This window comes from Sciurus vulgaris (genome assembly GCF_902686455.1).
Source record: "Sciurus vulgaris genome assembly, chromosome: 5".
NCBI lineage: Eukaryota > Metazoa > Chordata > Mammalia > Rodentia > Sciuridae > Sciurus > Sciurus vulgaris.
In genome coordinates this window covers 36,458,226-36,481,458 of record NC_136465.1, presented here as the reverse complement: position 1 = coordinate 36,481,458, position 23,233 = coordinate 36,458,226, and the positions used below count along the sequence as shown (strand labels likewise).

Genomic DNA, 23,233 nt, shown 5'->3' with positions numbered 1-23,233 from the left:
ATTTGAGCTGACACTGTTTGGAGCTGTACAAGTCATCTCTATTGAATCTCACCCAAACTGCAGATTCATGCAAATATGTGGAAATGATTTTTTCCCTGATGATGTAACCTTTAGTCTATTGCTATGCCGACCTCTTGGTTGTTTATATGATGTATATAGACTAAGGATCCTGAGACAGGGAATGCAGCTGTCCACATTGGACAATGAGTGGTAATATCTGTCTTTTGGCTGGATTTCACTCCTAGTTCCACTATGGGGGCAACAAGGCCTCAGTAGCAAATGCACAAAAAATGTGGAGATGAGAACTCTTCCGGGTCGGATCTGGGAGCTTCCCAGCTCCTCTACTAAGCAGACTCCTGTCTTAGGGCTATTTCTCCTTCCAGGGACACTCACATTCAGCTTTTTTTAATTTCTGTGAATTCTCTTATTTATTTACTTGTTTACTAATGGTCTTTGCTCCTAGAATGTGTGCCTAACAGGTCAGGGGTAGAGACCACATCCATATTATTTGTTATATCTTTAGCACTTAGAGCCTAATTGGTAGGAGATGCTTAAAAAAAAAAAAAAAAAAGTTTCAAATACTATAAGAATAAAGGAGTTGGGAAGGCGCTTGGAGTTTCTCCAGGTCTAAAATTCCTATCACAGGAGAAATTTCCTCCATGACCACCCAGGCAGATCATAATTGCTCTTGCCTTAAATACCTCCAGGATGGAAAGCTCACTACCTCATGAAGCAGACTATTCCATCATGTTTTTATAAAAATTTTTCCATGTAATAGTAATGATCTTTGCCTCATCTATTTTAGTAACTGCGCTTCAGAATTTTCATCATCTTGACCGCCGCTGGAAGGGAAGCTTGAGCTCACCATGACCCCATCTCTTGGTAATGAGGCCCCGGACCAACCTCCAGCACTTTCTTTATGTGCACTCATGGTCTTATTCCTGTACACTAAGGACATCAATACATCCTAAGGGATTCTGAAAATTTGTAAAAATTATGGCAAACTGACTTTGTGGTGGTAAAGGTTGAACCCTAGGCCTTGAGCATGCTAGACAAGAACACTACCACTGACCTGTACCTCCAGCCTGGCAAGCTTTTTAAAACATAAGATGAGGTTTTTCAAGATGGCAGAATAGAGGAGTCACTTTCCAGGCTGCTCTGACATGAAATCAAGAAAACAAATAGGCAGCTTCTCAACAAGGTGGGTGAAAGAACTCCAAAAACAAAAGGGGCCTTACTGGGAATTAATACAGAACGTTAAATGCAGATCAGGGACTGAGGATGTTAGATGTAATAAGGACATCACATCCAGTGTCATCACATCCCCCGAACCAACTCCAGCAAAGTGGAGGGATAAGGGAATTAAAGGAACCCACAGTTTTAGGAAGCCTGGGTACAGAGAGATCAAAAACAAAAGACATTGCAGGACTAACCTGAAAGGAATGCTGCACAATTCTCATGCGGGAAAGAAGTTGCATCTCTCCCAGTTGCCCATGGAGGACAGAGAAAGGAGCCATTTTGCAGTCACAGCATGGGGGTCAGCAGCTGGGGGAGCTGATTCCTGGAACACCTGAGCTGGTCCCAAAATACAGGCCTGGCAAACCCACACTATAAGAAAATCAAACATGGAGAGGGATATACACAGGGTAATATAGGTTGCGGAAACCCACTGAGCTCCCCCACCCCTTGAGTCCAGTGGCTTGCAGGATCAGCTGGAACAGACTAGACCAGCCGAGAATTTGAAAGGGCAGGGATAGAAGTGATTGAGTTTGGAGACTGAACCTGAGAGACCAGGAAACACAGGATCTGTGGGTGATGGAGGGAACTAAGGATTGGCTCCTCCTTTGCATGAGTGGAACCCAGGGGAGATCCCTGGGGTGGAGTCTCCCAGTGTGGTCCGGCAACTGCTAGGCCCTGGAGGTGCACTGATTTAAGATCTTCAGACCAATTACCATTCAACAAAGAACCTTGAGACTACCTAAGTCTAAACCCTGCCTCCAGGAGCTCTGCCTACAGGATTTCCTCTCACCCTCCAGAGGCCACCAAGAGGATGGAACAGACATCACATTCCATCCTACCCCACCTAACAGTGCTGAGGAAGGAAGCTGAGAACTTCTTGAACTCCAACATAAACAGTTCTTTAAATTTCTATCAATATTATTTCTATTTTCTCTTCTGTTTAATTGTGACCCAAATGGTTCATGGACACTGATACGTATTTATTTATTTATTCTCACTTTTCTTATTTTTTGAGGGCAATTACTTTTCATGGATCACTATTTTGAGGACTAGGATGTTTAATTAGTATATTTCAGTTTTATTTTGTATTCTTTTATTTTTAAAAATTTTTACTTTATATATATTATTCTCTCACTTATCTGTTTTCCTTGATTCTTTTTCTCTCTTTTTTTCTGCTAATAGTCAAACTCTATGGTGCTCTTTGGCACCCATCCTTTAATTTTTTCTACTTTCTTTTCTCCTTCCTCATAATTATCACAACCTTTATTACTTCTGTTCACTGCCTCTTCACAATTCAAAATTGTAAACCCTTTTGCAAACTTACTTTTTTTTACTGTGGGCAATAACTGATCATATCATTTCTATCTATTGTGTCAACATTGTAAATGTCATAGCAGGAACTATTTGGTTTAATGCTGTATATTGTTTGCATTGGTTGTTGTTATTATTTGTCTCTCCCTAAACTGTGAGGTACTGAAAACTTCAGGGACACTATGAGTCTACAGGGTAGAATCTCTGCTGCCTCACATCCATACTATTAGACAGGAAGACACACAAACAACATGAAAAAGAAAGCAAACAAGTCATCCCAAACAAACCAATTTACTTCAACAACAGAATCCATGGACACCACAGTGGATGAAATGTCAGAGAAAGAGTTCAGAATGTTCACAGTTAAACTAATCTGTGAGATAAAGGGGAGTATACGAGTGAAATCAGAAAGAAAATACAGGAAGTGAAAAATCACTTCAATAAAGAGGTAGAGATTCTGAAAAAAAAAAAAGCAGAAATCTTTGAAATGAAGGAATCAATAAACCAAATTAAAAATCAATGGAAAGCATCACCAGCAGGACTAGACCACTTGGAAAACAGAGTTTCAGGCAATGAAGACAAAATATATAATCTTGAAAATAAAGTTGACCATTGAGAAAAGATGTTAAGAGACCATGAACAGAACTTCCAAGAAATATGGGGTAAGCTAAAAAGACCACATTTAAGATTTATTGGGATAGATGAAGGCTCAGAGATATGAACCAAAGGAATGTCTAATCTTTTCAATAAAATGAAAATTTCCCAAACCTTAAGAATGAAATGGAAAATCAAATATAGGAGGCTTACAGACCCCAAAAATGCAAATTACAACAGAACCACACCAAGGCACATTATTATGAAAATGATTGATATACAGAATAAAGGTACAATTTTAAAGGCTGCCAGAGAAAAATACAGGTCAAGTTTAGAGGAAAACCAATCTGGATCTCAGCTGATTTCTCAGCCCAGACCCTCAAAGCTAGTAGGTCTGGGAATAATATATACCAAGCTTGGAAAGAAAATGTATGCCAGCCAAGAATCCTATATCCAGCAAAATTAAGTTATAGAATTGATGAGGAAATGAAATCCTTCCATGATAGACAGAAGTTAAAATAACCAAAAAGCCTGCACTACAAAACATACTCAATATGTCATGAAGAAGAAATGAAAACAAAATTGAAAACCGGCAAAGGGAGAGGCTATACTAGAAGAACAGTCAATCTGAGGAGAAACTATTTCAAATTAAAAACCATAAATAAAAAAGACAGGGAAAAATCATTTCTCAATAATAACACTGAATGCAAATGACCTAAACTCATCAATCAAAAGACACACACTGGCAAGTTGGATTAAAATACAAGACCCAATAATAGCTGCCTCCGAAAGACTCATCTCATAAGCAAATACATCCACAGACTGAAGGTAAAAGGATGGGGGAAAAAAAAAAAAAACCACAACATTTACATGGATCTTATAAACAAGCAGGGGTTCCTATTCTCTTATCAGATAAAGTGGACTTCAAACCAAAGTTAAGTAGAAGGGACAAAGAAGGACATTTCATACTGCTTAAGAGAGTTATAAATCAACAAAACACAACAATCATAAATAATTATGTCCCAAACAATGGAGCATCTACGTATATTAAACAAACCCTTCTCGATTTCAAGAATCAAATAGACCACAACACAATAATACTGGATGACTATTAATACACATTTCTCTTTATTGGATAGATCCTCCAAACAAAAGTGAAATAAAGAAGCTATAGAACTAAAAAATACAATCAATAATTTAGATTTAACAGACTACACAGAATATTTCATCCATCAATGACTAAATACACTTTCTTCTCAGCAGCACATAGATCCTTCTCTAAAATGGACCATCTTAGGCCAGAGTGCAACTCTTAGCACATTCAAAAAAAAAAAAAAAAAAAAAACAGAGATAATACCTTATATTCTATCAGATCATAATAAAATGAAATTAGAAATCAAAGATAAAAGAAAAAAAATAGAAACTACTCTAACACCTGGAGACTAAATAATATGCTATTGAATGACCAATGAATAGCAGAAGAAATCAGGGGTGGAATAAAAAAAAAAAATACTTAGAAGTAAATGAGAATAGCGACACAACATACCCAAATTTCTGGTACACTATGAAGGTGGTTCTAAGAGAAAATTTCATTTCATTGAGTTCATTCATTTAAAGGATAGAAAGTCACCAAATAAATAATGCAACATTACATCTCAAAGCCCTAGAAAAAGAAGGACAAATCAACACCAAAAGCAACAGAAGACAGGAAATAATTAAAATCAGAGCTAAAATCAATGAAACTGAAACATCATCAACAAAACACAATTCAAAAAATCAACAAAAGAAAAAGTTGGTTCTTTAAAAAAACAAATAAAATTGATAAACCCATAGCAAAGCCAACCAAGAGAAAAAGGAAAAAAACAAATTATTAAATTCATGACAAAACAGGAAATAGAATGATGGACACTATGGAAATACAGATGATAATCAGAAACTATTTTAAAAATTTATAATCTGATAAAATAGAAAATCTTGAGGACACTGACAAATTTCTAGAGACATATCACTGACCCAAACTGACTCAGGAAGACATAGAAAATTTAAACAGATCAATTTCAAGAAATGAAATTGAAGATGCCATCAAAAGCCTACCAACAAAGAAAAGCCCAGGACCAGACAGATTCTCAGTCAAGTTCTATCAGATCTTCAAAGAAGAACTAACATCAATTCTCCTCAAATTATTCCATGAAAGAGAAAAGGAGGGAGCACTTCCAAATTCATTCAATGAAGCTAGTATCATTGCAATACCAAAACTAGACAAAGACACATCAAAGGAAGAAAACTTCAGACTAATATTCCTGATGAACACAGATGCCTAAATTTTAAATAAAATACTGACAAATTGCATACAAAAAATATTAAAAAGATAGTACACCATGATTAAGAGGGGTTCATCCCCGGGATGCAAAGCTGGTTCAACATATGGAAATCAACAAATGTAGTACATCACATATCAATAGACTAAAAGACAATAATTACATGATTATCTCAACAGATGCAGAAAAAGCATTTGACAAAATACAGCATCCTTTCATATTCAAAACAATTGAAAAACAAGGGACAGTAGGAACATACCTCAACATTGTAAAAGCAACATATGCTAAACCCAAAGCCAGTTATCTCACACTAGACAAAGGTGTCATAAACTTATATTGGAGGAAAGATAGCCTCTTCAACAAATGGTGCTGGAAAAACTGGAAATCCACATGTAGCAGAATGAAATTTAATCCCTATCTCTCATTCTGCACAAAACTCAACTGAAAGTGGACAAGGACCTAGGCATTAGACCAGAAACCCTGTGCCTTCCAGAAGATAATGTAGACCCAATATTCCACCAAGCTGGCTTAGGAACCAACTTTCTCAACAAGACTCCTAAAGCACAAGTAAAATCAAGAATCAATAAATGAGATGATATCAAACTAAAAAGATTCTTCACAGTCAAGTAAACAATCAAGAACATGAAGAGAGAGCCTACAGAATGGTAGAAAATCTTTGCCACCTGTACCTTAGACAGCGCATTAATCTCCAGGATACATAAAGAGCTCAAAAAACTTAACACCAAAAAGAAACAAATAGCTCAATCAATAAATGGGTAAAGGAACCAAACAGGTACTTCACAGAAGAAATACAATTGGTTAACAAATATATGAAAAAAAGTTCAACTTTTCTAGCAATCAGAGAAATGCAAATCAAAACTACTCTTAAGATTTCATCTCATTCCAGTCAGAATGGCAATTATTAAGAACACAAGCAACAATAAATGTTGGCAGGGATGTGGGGAAAATGGTACACTCATACATTGCTGGTGGGACTGCAAATTGGTGCAACCACTCTGGAAAGCACTATGGAGATTCCTCAGAAAACTTGGAATGGACCCACTATTTGACCCAACTATCCCACTCCTTGGTTTATACCTAAAGGACTTAAAACCAACATACTACAGTGATGCAGTCACATCAATATTTATAGCAGCTCAACTCACAATAGCTAACCCATGAAACCAACCTAGGAGTCAACAGATGAATGGATAAAGAAACTGTGGTACCTATACACAATGTAATATTACACAGCTATAAAAAGAATGACATTATGACTTTTGCAGATAAATGGATGGATTTGGAGACTATCATGCTAAGTGAAATAAGCCAATCCCAAAAAAACAAAGGCCAAAAGTTCTCTCTGATACATGGATACTAACAAACAAGATGAAGGGAGGGTAGAATATAAGTTCATTGGATTAGTCAAAGGGGAATGAAGGGAAGGGTGGAGGGATGGGAATAGGAAAGACAATAGAATGAATCAGACATACTTTCCTATGTTCATATATGAATACTGACCAATGAAACTCCATATCATGTACAACCACAAGAATGGGATCCTAATAAGTTATACTCCATGAATGTATGTTAAAATATACTCTACCATCATGTATATAGAAAAAGAACAAATTAAAAAAAGAAAATTAGAGTCTATTAAAAAGAAAGATGAGGGAAAAGATGAAGTATCACCCCTCTCTAACCCAATGGATACTTTGGGACCTGGGACATGTCCCTTTGATCTCCTACTAAGTAACATCATAAGAGATCTTCTCTGACTTTGGATCGAACTCAGTTTGTTGCAACATGATGGGCAGAGCTGCTTTACATGGCTAGAATGTTCCAGCAGGAGCTTCACTTAAGAATGCGCATGTTCTCTTGGCCCATCAATCTTGTCTTTTCAGTGTGGGGCCTTTAGAGAGGAGTTGAGCTATGCCAGAGTTGGAGAATCTGGAGCAAGTGACCCTGATGCCGAGGCCTTGTGTTCTCTGAGGGTCATGCTCTGCAAAGGTATGCTCTTAAGGTGTGGTCTGACCCAAAAACATGAGAAACAGCCTGAAAGGTGGAGTTCCATTGTAGATATTGTTTCCACACCAGAGATTTTTGTCTTGGAAGAGGCAGGAGTCATGCTGCCTGGAGGTGTTCTGCCTTTGCAGCTGAAATGAAGAAGACACTGGCTCTGGACAGAAAACACCTCTCTAGATACCAAGACAGGCTGCTTTACCTGGAGTCTGTAGTGAAGACAGAAAAAGTGGTAGGGTAAAAACTGGAGGATTCTCCCTTCCCCACTTAGCACCTCTGGGCATCAGCCTCAGTTCTTTCCATTTTAATTAACCCAGTGAACCAGCCTCTACCTTTCAAAGGAATTCAAGGGAAATCTTTCTGCCAAGTCCCAACCAAGTCCCTGTGACACTCAAGAACATGGGCCAGTCTCTTGTGTAGGTAAAGGAAGTTGGAGAAGAATGAAGATTATAGGGAAACAGTCTACCTTTCTTTACAAGGCCTTGTTTTGCATCCCTGGAATCTCAGATTCAGCTACTACAATGAAGTCCTGTTGTAGAAAGAGCTGGCCTTTTATCACCACTTAAAATCTAATTAATCCATATTGAAGCACAAAGATTTCTGTTGTACTTTAGGGTGAGGGGTCATAGAGCCCTCTTTGTTCATCCTTAGACTTATAATCATCAAGCATTGAGGATAGAATTTTACCAAGCAAATTGGAAGGTAACAGATCAAATCCTTATCAGAAAGCCTAACTCATAGTTTTAACAGAGTCCTTCGTCCTTTACATGAAACATTATATTCAGGAGGAACAAAAACACACTTCAGAGAGCCCAAAGAGTTAATGACCAAAGCTTATATTCCAGGCAGCATAGAAGCAAGATCGTCACACTACTGTCAACCACAAAGGACAGCAGATCCTATAGGGTGGCAAGGTTGTAAAGAGTTGCTGCAATGGCTTTAGCCTTTAGAATAGCAACACAATCTGTTGGGCTTTCATTATCTTTACTGGGATGGGTTTTATCCATTATTACAACTTACTTGCCACATTGGAAGAACCTCAACCTGGACTTAAATGAAATGGAAAATTGGACCATGGGACTCTGGAAAACCTGCGTCATCCAAGAGGAAGTGGGGAGGCAATGCAAGGACTTTGATTCCTTCCTAGCTTTGCCAGCTGAACTCAGAATCTCCAGGATTTTAATGTTTCTGTCGAATGGGCTGGGGTTCCTGGGCCTGTTGGTCTCAGGGTTTGGTCTGGACTGTTTGAGAATTGGAGACAGACAGCAAGATCTCAAGAAGCGACTGTTAATCCTGGGAGGAGTTCTGCTCTGGACCTCGGGAGTCACAGCCCTTGTTCCAGTCTCCTGGGTCGCCTACCTGACAGTTGAGGAGTTCTGGGATGAGACCATCCCAGAGATTGTTCCCAGGTGGGAGTTTGGGGAAGCCCTCTTTATTGGTTGGTCTGCTGGCTTTTCTCTTCTGCTAGGAGGGTGTCTGCTTCACTGTTCAGTCTGTTCGACCCCAGCTCCTGAAGCTTCTGGTCACTATGCAGTGGCAGAAATGCAAACTCGGTGTCCTTATCTGGAAAATGGAACTACAGATCCTAAAGTGTAAGATGCTGACAAGGTCAGTCATCTTCTGCACCACCTATGATGACAAAGGGGTCTTTGTTAAGTAACTCAATCTGTGCTGCTCACATTTTCTCGCTCCATGACTATTTTTCTATACTAAACTCTTTCTTCCCAAATCTGGAGATGAAGGACAGGAAGTCTTCTATCTAAAAGAAAACTATAATGGCAAGCATTACATAGGTATGAGGGAAAATAATGTCATTGATCTGGTTACTTAAATAAATATGTGGTGGTGGTTGTCCAACATAGTCAGTCTGGAATGTTAATATGTTCATTTTGTATTGGAAAGCTTTTTTGTTTTGTTAGTAGTTGGAAATGAGAGTTGGTCTTCTAAAGAAAATAACAACAATCTGAACTATTCACCATATAGTAAAACCACATGCTAATCCAATTCCAAAGTGTCATTTCCATAAGAATAATTGGTCCTCTTTGAACAAATGTGGCTTGTATTTAGAAATTCCTGGGCACCCTGTTTAATATTATGAGACAGATAGTTTTCAGTACCTGGTGATTCCAAAGGTTTTTGTTTTTTTTTTTTTTTTTTTTTTTAACCTCTAGATATTGTCAGTTCATTTGCTGGAATTACAATTTTCCTAAGTGCAATTAAAAATTACTAACACAGGAATATAAATACTTTAGTGTTGATCAGAGATGTTGATCCTAATATACAAAGTTCTGATGCTTAACATTTCCACAGCACAGAAAGCATATTTCACCAAAGAAAAAAACAAAACAAAAAGAGTAAGTGCTTAGGCACACTCCAGTGAATTTAAGAGAAAGGCATGTAGATAAACAGACTTGATATTTAAAAGTTCAGTATTGTTTCGTATGGTAGGTGTTAAATGCAGCCAGAGATTCTTAAAAAACAGGCCTGACTTAAGGTCTGGAGATTTCTGATAAGATTGATTTATTTGGCTAAGAAATACTTCTCTTGAATCTATTTTTTAAAAATGAAAACTCTCAGTATTATCATAACATACACATTGAAATGTGAGATGTGTCACAGATGAAAATCTGACAGGTGCAATTAGCATGATAGAAAGCAGGAGGAGCTGAACCCAAACCTTCAATTAAACATTTTTGCATTTAGACTTCTTAATTCTTTGATTTGTTAGAAAAGGAACAACAAGAAAGTCATTTATACCTTAACAATGAAAGGAGGATTAGCACTACTTAATTTTATTTCACCAACAAAGTGCTTTCTACAGAATTCAGACCATAGGATGTGAACATGATCTCGGCCACACCTTGGCATTACTGGTTTGCAGAATTATTTCCCTATCCTTTTCTGAGACCTTTTCATCATGAAATCAAACAATAACAACTCTGGCAAGAGTCCTCCTAGATACACAATGAAAAAATATTTATGAACTCCACAAGTGATAACTCAAGTGTCACACTTCATAGCAACCAGAGGGCAGGAGTAGGGTTGGCTAATTCTGGCAGGACTTTCTGATGGCTTTAGTCTTTAGAATAGTACTGCAGTCTGTTGGACTTTTATTTTCTTTGCTGGGATGGGTTTTATCCTGCCTTACAAACTACCTGCCACATTGGAAGAACCTCAACCTGGACTTAAATGAAATGGAAAATTGGACCATGGGACTCTGGAAAACCTGCGTCATCCAAGAGGAAGTGGGGAGGCAATGCAAGGACTTTGATTCCTTCCTAGCTTTGCCAGCTGAACTCAGAATCTCCAGGATTTTAATGTTTCTGTCGAATGGGCTGGGGTTCCTGGGCCTGTTGGTCTCAGGGTTTGGTCTGGACTGTTTGAGAATTGGAGACAGACAGCAAGATCTCAAGAAGCGACTGTTAATCCTGGGAGGAGTTCTGCTCTGGACCTCGGGAGTCACAGCCCTTGCTCCAGTCTCCTGGGTCGCCTACCTGACAGTTGAGGAGTTCTGGGATGAGACCATCCCAGAGATTGTTCCCAGGTGGGAGTTTGGGGAAGCCCTCTTTATTGGTTGGTCTGCTGGCTTTTCTCTTCTGCTAGGAGGGTGTCTGCTTCACTGTGCAGTCTGTTCGACCCCAGCTCCTGAAGCTTCTGGTCACTATGCAGTAGCAGAAATGCAAGATCACTGTCAACAACTGGAGATGAAAAACACCAATCCAAAAATCTAAGCCAGGAGGGATTAGTGGTATCTACTCTTCAAGGAGATGCATACTCAACTCTGGATTTGGTAGGATCTCCTGCTACACAGTCACCCACTCATTATGCTTTTGATTATCTAAAACGCATTCCCCCCCCATGACTACTAGTTTCTTAAAAAACATTTTCTTTCTAAGACTGGTAAACCACACTTATTTTCTACTTGGACCAAAATCAATCAAGACCTAATAGTAATCACACTCATTTCTGTACAAGAGTTCTCTCAATTTTAAAACAGGCTCTGTGATTGCACAAAATGGGTAAATGAAATGTTACTTTAGTAGTTATATATCTTTGAAGGTATTATTCATACAGATCATTTTGGTAACTGGAAAAAATGTTACTGCTAATCACTCACTTCCTTCAGGTTTTTAGGATAACCTATAATAATGAAACTAAGATCTTGCTGCATATTTATTTAAATATGCATGATGCCTGATTACACTAAAAAATTGCTGGCTATTTAAGCGCTTTAGAAGTGAGAGACACAGGACACATCACATCTTTTTCAATCAGGGGCTTTAGTGCCTCTATGGAGCCTTTTCCAGAAGCCAGTTACATTCATTAATGTCCTCAAGCAGAGGAGGGCAATCTTGTGTTCTGGAAGATCCATGCAGAACCTCCCATACAAATGTGCTTCTGCTTCTGTGTCCTATGCTCACTTTGTGGTCAACCATCCTACCCTCCCTTGGCTCTGAGCAGCCACAGGGGGCACGGCAGATAGGTCTAGACTGGTGTGTGTGGGCAGAAGGTATATTGCCAGCATAGGTGTGAAATGCCAGAGCACAATGAAGATGCTCCATCTTTCTTCTTCTTTTTAAAATCAGCAATACATACAAGTCCAAACTAGAGCTATTCAGTTAACTTCTGGCTTGGGGAATTCTTTGTGGAACATTTTACATTTGCTTGATACATAGTTCAAGTAAATTCTTGTGTTTGTGGAATCAGGGATATTAACTAAACAATAAGCAACACTAAAAGTATTAGGCAATATGTATCTTTGTTTAAAAAATTGAGTTTTTTTTCCATCCGCAAACACATGGAAAGTGCAGAAACCAAAGTTAATCTTTGTGATATATTTGCAAACTTTGACAAACAGGACAAATTAAAACAGGAACATATTCAGAATTTAACCTGATTAAAATATTTAGTTCAATCCTGAGCTTTTGATATTTAATATAATATAAAGCCATAGCAAAAAAAAAAAAAAGACTTTAAATTTATTTGATTTGCATGCTACAGAGATTCAGCTAAACTTTGTTCATTTGGCTAGTAATATTCTTTTTGTACCTGTAACACTTAAGATTCTGATATACAAAATTGTAATAACATACTGATAATTCAAAATTGAGAACTAAATATTACATTCTTTTTACCCTGTGCAGAATAAATTCTACTTTTTTAAAATAGTATTTATATTAAAATTCATATTTGTCCATATGGTTTTGTGATCAACGTTAGTAAAATGTTTTGTCACTGTGAATCTTTTGGGTTAGTACAAATATGACAAGAGTATTAAAAGCTGCCTATAAATACATAACACTATTGCTGATTTTTAAAGTGTAGAAAAGGATTATATTAAAGTGAGTTTGCCTCTCATGTTAGAATAAGCAAATTTTATAAAATAAAACCAAAAGTCTCTTGGTCACACTGTTAACTACCAGCCCAAGACAGATTTTATTCTTTAATACTTGTCTGAAACTTTTTGTATTACAAAAAGTTAACAGTTAATCTGGTGAAGTTTATAAAGCTGTAAATACTCCAATATAGCCTCTTCTATGTCAAACATTTAAAATGGCCAGAACCAAACTATATATTAAACAGAACATAAATAAGACCGTAAATAAATAAATGAAGAAAATAAAATCGTACGGCACAACTACACAAGTTCTATAAACATTTTCATGGTCAAACTAAGAAGCTGAAAACAGCTGACCTTCATTTAACTCTATATTAAATAAACTTCTTTCACATTTGACCTCAACAAGGATGAATGGTATTTTTTTTCTAGTTTGCTTTAGTCACTTAACACTAGATTGGGCAGTCTAGAAGGACTATACAGTCCGTCACTAGGCTGAGTTTTGTTCAAGGTAGGTGTCACATCCAGTTACATCTTCCGAGAAATTTGCATATGAGTGATGAAATATTTAGGAAAAAAAGAAACTTTTAGGCTCAGAAACTGCTTAATTTGGGCTTTGATTCTGATAAACTTTCCAAAATATGTATAATTAGTTTCAAGAAAATAAAAATTTTTGCTAGTGAGAATTCTAGCATAGGAACAAAATCTTTTCTTCTTTAAGATGACTTTGCATTTCTTAAAAAAAAAAAAAAATTGACTTACTTTGTTATACAAGATGGCTAACCCAAAAAATGCTTCTTCCAGTATAACACACTGAATAATAAGTATGGCTTAAATTGCCTAAAGACTATGTATTGTAAAAGCCTTATAGTGGCGAAGCTATACTGAGGACTTATTTCTTTTAAAGAAGTGCCTGGGCTGTGTCAGCTAAAATTCTACACTGGAGAACAGGACATTTTAGTCAGTTTATACTGCCAAACTTGTTCATCCAGAGCAGCTTTTTTTTTTTTTTTTTTTTTTTTTTCTCTTCTGCTGCTGTTTTCTTTCCTTCTCTTTAAACAAATGATTTACACTATACTCCAAATTAATAATTCCCTCCCAGGCACTCTTTCATTTGCTTCCCAACTACTCACCACAAATTACAGATAGCATCCCTTAAAAATGAGAGCTGCAAAGTAATTTCTAATAAATGTTAGAAATCTGTTTGATAAACTATTTATTTTTGGCAACTTCAATCAAGACACACCCTTTCCTCTGTTCTTGGCTTCATCAAATGAGTGCAACGTGGGCCCTCCACCTCACAGTGCTGTCTGTCCCCAGAACCCAGGCCTCCACATGCCTCTTGCTGGCACCATCCTCATGCCTTGGACAGAGCACTGTGGCAGGCCAGAAACTCACTCTGGAACACCTGCAAATTCAGGTGCAGTCAGAAGTGGCAGTTGTTCATTCGATGCACTCCTGTAGTGTATTTTAGGGTAACTGGTGTGCTCCTCTCTTCTCCCTTGCCCTCAGTGTCACGAATCCCAAGATCTTCAGGGCAGTAGGGAGCACTGCTTCTTTGCATTCTTAATATCCTTACATTCAGTACAGTTGTCTAGAGACAACTGCAAAAAGGACAAAGAGGAAGCTGTTCTGAGGAACTGAAGTGTTCTGACACAGAAATGGAAACGGGCAGAGCACCCGCTTCGGGGGGGCTCAGTTCTGTGCTCGCTTCCAACAGGAGGAGTTGCTCTCTAGCTCAGAACCATCACGTGGCACTGCTGCCACCTTCACAGCCTCCTCACAAGGAAACAAAGAAAAGCCCAAAACACTGCTGACTCAAGCTGCTTCCCAGCAGTCAGCTCACGGGTGGACACCGGTACTGCCTCTCAGCCACGTACGTGACAGAGGCCACTGCAGGGACACCACGCGCACTGCACATCTGTGTGCCAGATTATCCCACTTTTGTTATCAGATGTTTCTCTTTCTGAAACAATTAAGAATTACATTCAAGGTACTTTACAAATTAATATGTCGAAAATCTGGTATAAAATGAAAGTTCTTTAAGAGTTGACAATTATGTTACCAAAAAAAAAAAATTCCAGAAAGAAAGAAAGAAAGAAAAAATAAAGCAAATATTCAGTCTTTTGCCCTCCCTAAGGAAGTAAACAGGTGAGAAACAATTTATTAAGCCATGAAATCACACGTCATCAGCCGGCAGGGACGGGATGCTTATCTTCGCTCGGGTGAAGTAGGCAATCTTCTCCCTAGAGGTGGGCATGAGAACACTGACTTCAGCTCGATGCTCACAATGGTTGACATCCTTAGGGAAATGCAAATCAAAATGACACAGATTTCATCTCACTCCAGTTAGAATGGCAAACATCAAGAATGTACATAACAGTAATTGCTGTTGAGGACGCAGGGGGAAGAAAGTACATTTTGACATTATTGGTAGGACTGCAAATCAGCATACTGGAAAGCAGTGTGAAGATGCCTCAAAAGATTCGGAATGAAGTCAATGTATGATCCAACTATGATGCTATTCCTTGTTATTTACCCCAAATAACTAAAACGAGCATACTAGTGATATGTGAATACCAAAATTTATAGCAGTGCAATTCACAATGGCCAAGTTACAGAACCAGCCTAGGTGTCTACTAACAGACAAATGGATAAGGAAAATATAGTATGAATTCACAATAAAATTTTACTCAGCCATAAAAAAATGAAATTATGTCATTTGTTGGTAAATGGATGGAACTAGAGAACGTTATGTTAAGTGAAATAAGTGAGAGGAAGTCAAGGGTAGAATGTTTTCTCTCACATGTGGAGGCTAGAGAGAATAAGGAAAAAATAGAATAAGAAAAATGGATCTTATGAAAACAGAAGGGAGACCAGTAGAGTAGAGGAAGGGGTTTGAGAGGGAGAGAGGGCACTGAGGAGGGTATGGGGAAGTACTAGGGAATGGAATTTTCCAAATTATGCTCTGTCCATGTACAAGTATCCCACAACAGATCATACTTTTATACATAAATTAACTAATTAAAGTAACAATAACAAAGGGAGATCAGCAGAGTAGAATGGGTAGAACAGGGGGAAGGAGGAGGGAAGGGTAAGGGGAATCAGACTGACCAGACCATGTTACATGCATGAACAAATAAGGCATAATGAATCCCACTGTTATGGATAATTATAATGCAGCCATAAAAAATATCCTGGCATTAACATAGTTCTAAGAACTCAGCAGTGTCCCCACAAGCCTGGATGGGAGATCTTTTCCTCAGGTAGAACTCCTTTTACAATCAAGAGAGTCTTTGCCTTTTAAAGGTAGGACAAGAAAAAGAAGATCTATTCTGGTTATGGCACATCACCTATAGACCAAGCCAGTTCCCTTTGGGGATTTCCAACAAAAGACCACTTTTAATCCAAGTATTTCTAAATAAGATAGTAGTGATTCAAAAGGGCCAAAATTCTGTATGGAAACTTCCCAGTGACCCCACAGAAGAGCCCACAATTATCAGGGAAATTCTTTAAGTCAGCATCTTGCTAAGGCAGGGACCAACCTGGTGAGAGATACCATGACTCAAATGGAGAGAGATGAGGCATCTGATTATCTTAGAGAGAAAAACTTCCCTGTATCACAAAGCAGGGATGAGAAGAAGCAACCTACAAGGGAGAGGCTGAGAAGGACGGGACAGATGGTCCTCACGTTAGGAAAGTGCTAGAAAAAACAAGATTTTAGAATTATACAGTTATCAAAGGTGAGTGCAAACTGGCTGTCTTTTTACAAAACCTCACAACGTACGTAGCATTCCTCAAACATAGTTCTAAGGCACAGGAGGGTCATGCTGGTGGCCATAAAGGGTGGAGCACGAGCCCCACTCAAGAAACAGACCGTCTCAATGGCAGAGGAAGAGTGGGCTAGAGACAAGAACTGAGGAGGACATTCTTAAGACTGAGGAAAGGCAGAGAAGAAAAGGAAGAGTAAAAACACTGAGGACTCTGGGATGAGACTGTTTTTGTGTCCTTTGGGTCAGTTCAGTTCCACAAGAGATGACTAGAAATCTCAAAAGGTAAGAGAGTATGGGCATGATGTTGATGGGGGCCTCGAGGTGCACTTGCAAACTGGGGTGTTTTAAAATACCTGAATTAGCTGCCCGTGTCTACATTTGAAATAGATTACATAAAATCCTCAATTTCTGATATTAACATTTGCTGCTCTCTGAGGTAAATTCCTATAGAATCAGACTAGGGGGATAATCTGAAAACTGTCCTTGGGCAGGGCCCCTCACCTGAAGGACTGCACCTGCCGAGGCACCTTCCGGCTCTGTTCCCGAAGTCGACACACGTCCTTGGAGACTTGCCTCATCAATTTCTCTGCATTCAAATCTTGCTTCTGTTCTTCTTTTGACTGTTCAGCCTGGAAAAGGAAATCAAAACACAAGAAACCCAAACATTAATTAGAAATCCTTGCTACATACTGCAAGGCTTAAGAGACTGGGGACTAAAGCCAGGCAGGTGAGCCAGACAGTCATTAGGGGAGAACCCCAGGTTCCACTCATGCTGAGGCGAGCAGGCATTGATTCAGGGGCAAGTTAATTTTAACTGCATTTAAATATTTTATGACATACAAAACAATTTTCTTACACCTGGAAAACCTAAAGAACCTCTCAAGAAAGAAACTGAAACTACTCTGCCACTGTTTCCAAGAAATGTCTACTGCTAACATTTTGGTGAACGTGTTTTCAAACTCTTATTCATCTTTTCTATCTCCCCATGTTCGCTACTGAAGAAACTGTTTATTGGAGTAGAATTTTACCTACCAAACAACTGCATATGGAAGTGTATAGCTCAAAGATCTTTACAACTGGAACATACCCATGTAACCTGTGGCAGATGATGGAACAGAAAGAACATTCCCAGTTCCCAGAAGGCTTATTCCAGTCATAACCCCATGTGCTACCCGAGGTCTGACTTTTGAGAGTGCAGGCTCCTGCCTGCGTGTCCTTTGTGTGGATGGTACAGTAGGCATTCTTCAGGGTCTGACTTTTTGTTCAACATTATGTTTACAGGCATCAGACACAGTATTATATGAAGCCGCACCCTATATATCTCACTGCTGCATAATAATCCATGGTGTGACTTCACCACAATTTATTATCTGTGTTACTGTTGAAGGACATTTAGATATTTCACATGAATTTTTTTCCCCATATTTTCTTATTGGTACATTACAGTTGTACATGATGGTGGGATTTGCTGTTACATACTACTACATGCACACGATATTACAATATATTTTGCCCAATTTGGCTCCCTAACACCTCTCCCCAATGAATATATTTAAAAAATAAGCTGGAGATGTAGCTCAGTGGTATAGTGCTTGCCTAGGGTGCATAAGGCGCTGGATTTGATTCTCCAGCACAGGAGAAAAAAATTAAAAAGACTAATTATAAGTTGTTTTTTTCATTCGATTACTTACTCACTCATGTATTCAGTCACCCATCAACACATACTTGTTGACTGCCTTCTAAGCAAGGTAGTGCCAGTTAGTGGTGAAGAGTAAAAATTCTGGAGCCAAATGGCCTGAACTCAAATTCTGTTTCTACTACTTTCTAATTATGTGAATTTGGGTAAGCTGTTTGACCTCCTTGTGCCTTAGTTTCTTCATTTGTAAATAAGTCATTCAAAGGGTTGTTGTGAAATTTAAATGAGCAGTAGCCAACACATAATTAAATCCACTATTTCATTGCTCAGTTATTACTGTTACTTTTACTATTGGCTAAGCACCAGGAGGTAGGAACAGAGTTCTTCCCACAAGTCTAGTGGGGGAGCAAAAAACAATAAAAATGAATGGGACTTGTTTCATAATCATTAATAATGTTAATGTTTTTGCAGGTTAACAGAGCTTCCTCACCATAGCATTAAAAAAAAAACAAAACAAACAAACAAAAAAAAAAAAACCAAGAGTTTTTAAGGCTGACAGCCAAATGGAGCAGAAAGTAGAATTTCCATACATTACCTGCCCCCTGTACAACCAACCTCTCCCACTATCAACATCCCCCACCAGAATGGCATATCTGTTTTAGTCAATGAGCCTATATTGACACATCATTTATCACCACAAGTCCATATACCTCAGGCTTCACTCTTGGTGCTATGTATTCCATGGTTTTGGGCAAATGTACAAAGACCTATATCCACCATTCAATACATAAGGAAGTTTCACTGCCCTAAAATTCCCCTGTGTTCCATCAATCCCTCCTTATTTTCCCCCTAATCTCTGGCAACCACTGCTCTTTTTACTCTTTCCAGAATTTTGTTTATTCCAAAATGTCATATAGTTGGATTGATGTAATACAGTCTTTTCAGAATGACTTCCTTCACTTAGTAATATGCATCTAGGTTTCTTCCATGTGTTTCTGAGAGTTGATGGCTCAATTCTTTTCAGTGCTGAATAATATCCTATTGGTTTGATGTTTCATCTAGTAAAGGCCATCTCGATTGCTTCCAAATTTTAATAGTTATGAATAAAGATGCTATTTTACATGAACTTAGGTAAGTCTTCAACTCATTTGGGTAATATTTTAAGGACTGTAGTTGCTGGATTTTATGTATGAATATTTTACTTTGTAAGAAACTGCCATGATGTTTTCCAAAGTGCTGAACCATTTTGCATTCCCACCAGCAATGAATGAGAGCTCCTGTTGCTCCACATTCCTGCCAACATTCAGTGATGTCAGTGTTCTGGATTTGGCTATTCTAATAGGCATGCAGTGGACTCTCATAGCTTTAATCTGCAATTCCTTAATTACATATGATGCTGATTATCTTTTTATATGCTTACTTGCTATCTATATCTTCTTTGGTTCAGGTTCTTTGACAATTTTTTAATTCGTCGGTTGTTTCACAGTACTGAATTCTAAGAATTCTTTGTCATTTTGGATAACAGTCATTTATCAGACATGCTGCCTAGGCTAGTCTTTAACTTTTATGCTTAAGTGATCCTTCAGCATCCAACTCTATAGGGACTATAGGTGCTCATGCCTGGCCTAAACTTTCTTGAAATGTCTTTGCCTGATTTCAGTACTAGGGTAATGCTGGCCTCAGAAAAAGTTAGCAGGTATCTCCTCTGATTCTATCCTCTGTAGAACACTGTGGAGAATACAGTTCTTTCCTTAAATGTTTGATAGAATTCACCAGTAAACCCATCTAGGGATGGTGCTTTCTGTTTTAGAAGATTTTTAATTACTGGTTCAATTTCCTTAGTAGATCTAGACCTATTCTGGTTGTCTACTTCTTCTTGTATGAGTTTTGGCAGATTGTGTCTTTCAAGAAATTGGTCCATTTCATCTGGGTTACCAAATTTGTGGGATCTAAGGTCCATAGAATCTGTAGTGATATTCCTTCTTTCATTTCTGATATTACTAATTCTAATTATCTTCTCCCTTTTTTCTCAGTCTGGTTAGTAGTTTATCAATTTTATTGATCTTCTCAATCAGCTTTTGGTTTTACTGATTTCTTATTGTCAATTTAATTAATTTCTGCTCTGATTTTTATGATTTCATTTCTTATGCTTACTTTGAATTTAGTTTTCTCTTCTTTTTCTGGTTTTCTAAGGTGCAAGTCTAGATTATTGATTTTAGATCTATCTTCTTTTCTAGTATATGCACAGAATACTGTATATTTTTCCTCTAAACATTGTTTTTCCTGTATCCCACAAATTTTGATATGTGGATTTTCATTTTCACTTAGTTCAAAATATCTTTTGAGATTTTATCTTTGATCATGTATTTAGAACTGTGTTGTTTAATCTCTAAATGTTTTGGAACTTCCCAGTTCTACTTCTGTTACTGATTTCTAGTTTAATTCTACTGTATTCCTTAAGGAGACACAGTAATACGTGTTAATGTGTGTTTAGCGCCTGGGATGTGGCCCATTTTGGTGAATGCTCCATGTGAGCCTGAGAAAAATGTGCAACCTGATGTTTTTGGATAAACTAGTTTCTAGATATCAATTATACCCAGTTGATTGATATAACTGTTGAGCTCAATTATGTTTACTGGTTTTCGGCCTGCTGGATCTGCCAGCTCTGATAGGAGCATGCTGAAGTTTCCAAATGTAATGGTGGATTCATCTATTTCCTTTCAGTTCTGTTGGTTTATGCCTCTCATATTTTGACTGTTAGGCACATACATATTAAGGACTGTTATGTCTTCTTGGGGAATTTACCCCTTTATTGTTATGTAATGCTTCTCTTTATTCTTTACAACTTTTCTTGCTCTGTAGTCTGTTCCATCTAAAATTAATAAAGTTACTTTTTAAGCTTTTTCTATTCATTTGCTTTTAGTCTGCATGTGTTTCTTGTAGACCAAATATAGATGAAATTATAATAATATATTATAGTAAGATGGGCAACACTAAACAAAGTAGTATGAGTACAATCACAATAGTTTTCTATTTAATGCTTCAAACTGCAGTCAACCATGGTAAATGAAACCATGGAAAGTAAAACTGTGGATCAAGGGACTACTGAATATGAGCTGGCTTTTGGAAGACTTTGTTGAAAGCTGCTTTAAGAGAAAAGAATTCTAAACAAAATTTTAGTGCTGTTGCAAGGTAACTTTCCTCTTCTACTCCCTTCCCTGTCCTTCCCAGTTTTTACCAGGGACACTGGGGAAACATAGTTAACGAAGCTCTGAAGTACTGCCATGCACTGTAACTGATATCCTGTTCCTCTATGTAACAGAAACCACTGTCACTTTTATCCCTGGCGAGGTAGACTGTGACTTGGTTAATTCAAGTCTGCTTCTCAGGTCCTTTTGTACACTTACTGAGTATCAGACATTTTCACAGGAACTAGATTTTTTTAAAAAAAGGAGTCCTGACCCTGCCTTACTTTTCTGCATAGTACTTTCATTTACAGGATGCACATGCTATCTCCCTCCCTTGCAGAATGAGCGTGCCTGTGGCACAGGCACACGTCGGCCTCCCATCCACAGAGCCTCTACAGGTAGTACACAGAGCTCCCAGACATGTATTACTGCTCCTCCTTTTCTTTCCCCTTTTGGAAGATTTTTGCTATAAAAGCAGCCTGTATCTGTTAAGTAACAATTCTCTGTAGATTACTTTGCAATTGATTGAATAGTTACTTGGAACTAGTGAATTTATGTAATTCAAATTCAAAGGATATTTCAACTGGTATTTTAGTTTCTTTGTGAACTCCTATCTTCAGTAGATATCTGGGATTCTTCATTAAGTCCCAGGTAAGGAAGTACTGGCTTAGAACATAAAGAAATGACTTCTACCATTAAATTACCAAATTAGTAATTACACTGAAATACTGCTGCTATTTAAATTCTTGGTAAATTACTACAATAATAATTATTTGCTAACTAACTCAAACTAAATAGATCAGGAAAAGTCAAAGAAGGAACATATATGCTGAATTATATGCAGGTAAGAACATCTGACTCAGTTTTTTCTTTTAAATCCAGAAATGTACTTTAACCGATCAGAAATACAATAGGGCCAGGATCCTGCTCTTAGTCCTCTGTTGCCTTCCAGATGAAGGAATGTAAGGTTTATCTTACCCCTTGTTGAGCATCATTTCAACTGTTCCTCTAAGTAGCCGAATGGCTGATGATATTTTCAACTACCAGCACTTTTGTGGTGACCACAAAATTACTTTGAAACTTGGCAGTGCTTTGCACAAAAATAAGATTAACCATGGAACACATGAAGATATTCCATTCCCTACTGAATAAGTACACACTTCATAGAAGACTGTTTCTGTACCTGTCCTTATAGATATCTGTATCTACATCTATATTTTCCTCTATCATTCTGGGTGACAAAATATATCTTAGAATTTTTGTTAGCCATTAGTCAATAGTAATCAATGTTACAGGCAGTTAAATCTCAATGCTAAATACTTCTCTGTAATTGTTAAGATTTATTTTGTTAAGATATAGTATCATTTTGACATAACGTTTTAGTAGATTCTAACTTTTGAAAGTGTTAACATCTGTACTGCTTTACGTTTTTAAAATGTCTAGCACCACAGAACTTTGGCATTTTGACAGGGAAACACTGAAGGGAAAAAAAATCATTTTTGCTTTGTAAGTGACACGGGCTCCTCTGGAAGAGTAGTCTTCTCTCTGCACACCTCCCCCTCTCACCCTAAGTCTTGATAAGCTGCCTAGTTCATGAGGAATGGAAGCCACTTTGTAGGCCCCGGACTCCAGAAGGGGTTGCTTAAACTTCAGTTTACATGCTGAAAGCCTGACCTACGAAGGTCAGTGATTTACTTATATAAGTTATGTAAGAAGCCTAATCCAGTCTTGATTTACAGTCCTCAGCTTCTCGTTCTGCTTCCCAAGGGGTTCATACAATAGATGAGCACCCTAACTAAGATTCAGTTTTTACT

The 23,233-nt window shown here is 37.9% G+C and overlaps 3 protein-coding genes across 5 annotated transcripts in view; 2 read left to right on the top strand and 1 right to left on the bottom strand.

Moving 5' to 3' along the window:
- The first annotated feature begins 153 nt into the window (after positions 1–153).
- On the top strand, positions 154–9,615 carry LOC306662332 (putative claudin-24). The gene has a single exon (XM_079141862.1). It carries the CDS (start codon positions 8,418–8,420, stop codon positions 9,078–9,080), a length of 663 nt encoding a protein of 220 aa, XP_078997988.1. The 5' UTR covers positions 154–8,417; the 3' UTR covers positions 9,081–9,615.
- Positions 9,616–9,641: 26 nt separating this feature from the next.
- CLDN22 (claudin 22) lies at positions 9,642–13,723 on the top strand. The gene has a single exon (XM_079141861.1). It carries the CDS (start codon positions 10,553–10,555, stop codon positions 11,213–11,215), a length of 663 nt encoding a protein of 220 aa, XP_078997987.1. The 5' UTR covers positions 9,642–10,552; the 3' UTR covers positions 11,216–13,723.
- Positions 13,564–23,233, bottom strand: part of WWC2 (WW and C2 domain containing 2) — a 215,654-nt gene continuing 205,984 nt past the window's right edge. For all 3 annotated transcript variants that reach the window (XM_079141845.1, XM_079141846.1, XM_079141847.1), the window contains 2 exons: positions 17,097–17,224; positions 13,564–15,068 (listed from right to left, as the gene is read on the bottom strand). In XM_079141845.1, coding sequence (XP_078997971.1) covers positions 15,002–15,068; positions 17,097–17,224 — 195 coding nt within the window. In that variant the 3' untranslated portion in view covers positions 13,564–15,001. The remainder of the gene's footprint in view (positions 15,069–17,096; positions 17,225–23,233) is intronic.